The sequence below is a fragment of the Octodon degus genome, unplaced genomic scaffold (assembly GCF_000260255.1).
Source record: "Octodon degus isolate 3935 unplaced genomic scaffold, OctDeg1.0 scaffold00021, whole genome shotgun sequence".
NCBI classification, from domain to species: Eukaryota; Metazoa; Chordata; class Mammalia; order Rodentia; family Octodontidae; genus Octodon; species Octodon degus.
Window position 1 is genome coordinate 14,386,630 of NW_004524597.1, and position 4,442 is coordinate 14,391,071.

Genomic DNA, 4,442 nt, shown 5'->3' on the forward strand with positions numbered 1-4,442 from the left:
ATCCCAATGGAGAACATGAGATGAAAGCATGCGGGGAGCAAAGGCTTTCCCAGTTCTCTGTACATTTCCAGGTGTTACTCTGAAGCCCTCTTACAAAAATGTATGCCAGTGTCAGAAGACAGGAGAGCAAAAGGTGACATTTGTTAACAAAAGAGCAAAGAATGTGACTCTCCACCTCCAGATCTAATAGTGATTCCTTTCCAGGGCGAGGAGAGAAGCACAATGTGCTTAGTGTTTGTGTATGTGTATGATGTCCCTTGTACAAAATATGGGAAGGACGCTGCCCCCCAATAACACTGAACTCACAGGGCCTAGGAATGAGAAACATATAGCCAACAGAGAAATGGTGGGTGGTGGATGAAAGACTGAAATTCTGCCTGATTCTTTGAAAATACTCATGAAAATGTAACTGTTTTATCTTATTCCAATAGGATAGTCAAAGGCTCAACATATTCAGGGCTGGGCTATGGTGCTCAGAACAAAAAAACATTCTGCTGAAAGAATTTAGGGAGATGACATTCCTAAGACAAAGTGGCCACATATTTCTTCATCAAAACAAGAATTTAAGACCTACTCTTTTGTAACATTTGCAAACACATGTTAAAATAACAAATGAAACTTCTTCTTGAGAGTGAAAAAGAGCTTTCACATAGTCATCATAATAGAGTAGAGGTAATTCTCTATCTTTACAGTTGTCGGACTTTTTTTTCTGTGCTTTTTATATTGATATCTAATTTGTCCACTTTGGTTGTCAGTCGGTCAAGAATGTCATTTTGCTCTTCAATTTCTGTCTGCATCCCCAGAGCTATGTCCTTCAGACGGCCTAGTCCCATGGACAGTTCATCTAGGAGAGAAGAAAATGACAAATACAGTAATGGCACCTGGAAAATACTTAGTCCCTCCCAGGTATTTACATCTGGATTATTTTTATTATTATTATTTTTCTTCTAAAACAGGCTAAGCTTCAGGGCTTTGTTACATTTTCTAAAATATGTGGGAGTGAGATGTTTACTTAATAACAAGTATATAGCCAGGAATAGTGGTGCATGGCTATAATCCCAGCACTCAGGGAAGCTGAGGCAGGAGGATCACAAGTTTGAGCCCGGACTGGGCAATTTAGTGATTTAGCATGATCCTCTCTCAAAAAGGGCTGCGGATGTAGCTCACTGTGAAGGCTTCAATCTGCACTACCAAGAGGGTAAAAAAGTAAAAGAGACATTTTGCTCACCTATTCTAAGATAACCACTCTTTTCTGAATTGTGTCCAGTGGTCTACCCACCCCCCACTACTCCCCTGCAACAGTGACAGAATCCAGGGCTTCAGGCATGGTAAGCAAGTTGCTGTACCACTGAACTATATCCTCAGCCACTTTCAGTCTTTTAGAAAAATGCACATAGGGACTTGGTGAGATAGCTCAGTGGTCTAAAATGACTGCTTAGGTAAGTGCAGGGACCACAGTTCTATCCCACATGCTGCACTAGCCTTGACCCCAGGGTGGGATGAGCTGGTCACAGAGTCTGGGCATCTGTAATCTCAGCTCTGAAGAGGCTGAAAACAAGAGGATCACTGAGTCTGAGCTGCGTAGTGAGACCCTGTAACAACCAAATACATTTAAAAAAAATAATAATCAAAAAGAAAAGTGCATATGTACCCACACAATTTTTAGATGCTTTTGGACAAAATACAATACAGTGGTGGTGAGTCTAAGGCATGCATGCTGCAGTAGGTACTCAGATCCCTCTAACATGTCAGCACATGAATCAAGTTTTCTCAGCAGCTGAGCATCAGTAACAATTTTTTTTTATAAGCTGAAATCTCATTATTGAGGTTTAATTGTGGAGTTGGCAGTTTGCAATAAACAGGTGGGCTTTGGTTTGCAGTTTGGACTTTCAGACTTAAAAGGTTTGCCAGCACTAATCTAGTAGGTTGCTATACATTTCAAGATCTGTTAATACCCAAGGAAAAGAAGAACAGAACAGCTTGAAGCACATTCTGCTCCCATACATCATGGGGAAGATAAGGAAGAGGACACTGGTCACTATCTTGTCCAGGTTGGGCTCAAGGAATCCTTTTGCCTCTCTCTCCCACTCTCTTGTGGTAGTGGTGGTACCTAGGGTTGAAAGCAGGGCCTCTGGACTGGGCTATATCCCAGTCCAGAGATAGGATACTGTTTTTAAAATTTTAATTTGAGATAGGATACTGTTAAGTACTCAGTTATCCATTCTGGGCTTGAACTTGTGGTACTGCTGACTCAGAATCACAGAAGGCTGGGATTACACGTATGTGCCACAACATCCAGCCTCAAAAATTTGACTCTTGCAGTAGATTACACCACCGTTGTCAAAATTCAGGTTTAAACATGATGAGCAAGTAGCCTAGTTCCAAAGGAGGAAAGTGTAGTACAGAAGAAGCATGGAGGATCCAAGTCCATTCCACTGTGTCCAAGTTCATATACTGTCTGTTTTTTGTGCACGTTCTGGCCTGCCCAAGACTCAATCAGAGCTGAGGTGAGCAGAGGAAAATGCCCAGGAGCAGACTGACTATAACTAGCCACAGAGTCCTGACTTACTGTGCTTCCCTCTTTAGGTCTTCCGGTTCTTTTCTTTTCTTTTTCAGTGGGGACTGACCCTAGAGTCTCTGCATTAAGCTACATCCTTATCCCTTTAAATTTTTTTTTTCCAGTCTCAAGGCAGTGTCTTGCTAAGTTGCCAAGGCTGGGCTTGAACTTGCTGTCCTTTTGCTGCAGCATTTGAAGGTTATATGTGTGCACCAACACACTCAGTTTTATTTATTTTTGAGACAGAGTCTCACTCTATAGTCCAGGCTGGCCTTGAACTCATGCAATCCTCCTGCCTCAGCTTCCTGACTGCTAGGATTACAAGTGTGTGCCACCAAGCCTGGCCTAACATTCACTTTTAAGAGAGTTGTCTACAAGGACTTAGCTAGCCTTAGGAGTGTGAAAAATATACTTGGTACAGGATGATGCAAAACATGCTGCATGTGGTAGTACACACCTGTAATCCCAAAATGATATGAAGAGGGTGTGGGAGTGAGGGGGAGACACACTGAGGGGCTCTAGTGTCCCCTGGCAGGGCTTACCAACTGCTGAGTCTTAACTGACTCCACCAAAGGGGAGTAGATAAAGTCTTCTTCCTTGTTGTTACAGAGTGGGTATGCTCAAGTGCCTTTGTGCACATGCATGTGCACTCAGGTAGGGATACACCTAGGTCTTCTCTCTATCCTTGCATTGAGAACAGTGGGCTAGGAAAGAGCCAGAGGTGCGAGAGAAGAGGTGGTGCTTTGTAAGGCCCCTTAGTTACAATAAAAATATTTCTCACTCAGACCACGACTCTATTCAAAATCAGACTTTGGCTTTATGCTCCTTGGTTTAGTTTTTTTTTTTTTTTTTTCTTTTTTAAACAGGCTCTTTCTAAGTTAGTCAAGACTGGCCTTAAGCTCACTGTGTAGCCCACAGTGATCTTGAACTTGTAATCCTCCTATCTCAGCTTCCATAGTCCTGAGATTATAGGCATATACCACCATTTTTGGCTTCTTTGCTTCTTGAGATTACTGTTGTTTTTTTTTTTTTTTTTGGTGGAACCGAGGATTGAACTCAGCTCCTTGTGCTTGCCAGGCAAGCGCTTATTCTACTGAGCTATCTCCTCAGCCCCTTCTTGAGATTATTGAAACCCATGACCTTGTGTTTCATGTAAAACCTATGTGATCACTTCAGGCATAAGGGAGCTTCTCAGGATCCAAGACAGAAAAGGCTAGGCAAACAACTAGACTAAGATTAGAAAAAATGATAGGCAAGGAAGTAGAAATGAGAGGTGGATTGCTGGAATGCTGAGATTCTCTCTTTTCCCTTCCCCTGCCAACACGCATCGAAGATACCATGGTTTGCTGCCCCTCCCTTTCTCTTGATGAAGGATGTTATGGATTGTGTCTAGTTGTTGCCCCAAAGCCTCATGCAGTCATGGGGCAGACTTCTAGACTTTGTGATTAATTCATGATCCAGTTCTGGGATTATGTGTGTGAGTGCTATACCCTGCCTGAGGCAGAGAGCCTAAATGCAATGTAAGAGAGACAGACTTGCTTTCTGTACCCACTGCTGCCAATGTGCCTACCATTTTGATCTTGCTGTTTTCTGCCACCATGAACTGCTGCTCTCTGACATGTGCCACTCTGCCTTGGAACTAGCTGAGTATGGAATGAAGCCTCTACTAACTGTGAGCTAAATAAATCTTTACTTTCTTAATTTTAGGTGTCAGGTATTTTGTCCCAGTAATAAGAGTAACAGACAGAATTTGGTAACAGAGAAGTGGGATCATTGCTGTGACTATCTGACCATGTGGATTATGAGCTTTTGGGAATGACTCATAGGAAGAGATAGGAAAGGTTTGGAGATGTTGCCTACAAGAGAAATGCTGGGGCAGCTTCAG

At 42.5% G+C, this 4,442-nt stretch overlaps 1 protein-coding gene across 1 annotated transcript in view; it reads right to left on the minus strand.

Annotated features, from left to right (window-relative positions):
- Positions 1–581: 581 nt before the first annotated feature.
- Snap29 (synaptosome associated protein 29) overlaps positions 582–4,442 on the minus strand; it is a 47,167-nt gene continuing 43,306 nt past the window's right edge. Inside the window, exon 5 of the mRNA XM_004628013.2 lies at positions 582–844. Coding sequence (XP_004628070.1) covers positions 687–844 — 158 coding nt within the window. The 3' untranslated portion in view covers positions 582–686. The remainder of the gene's footprint in view (positions 845–4,442) is intronic.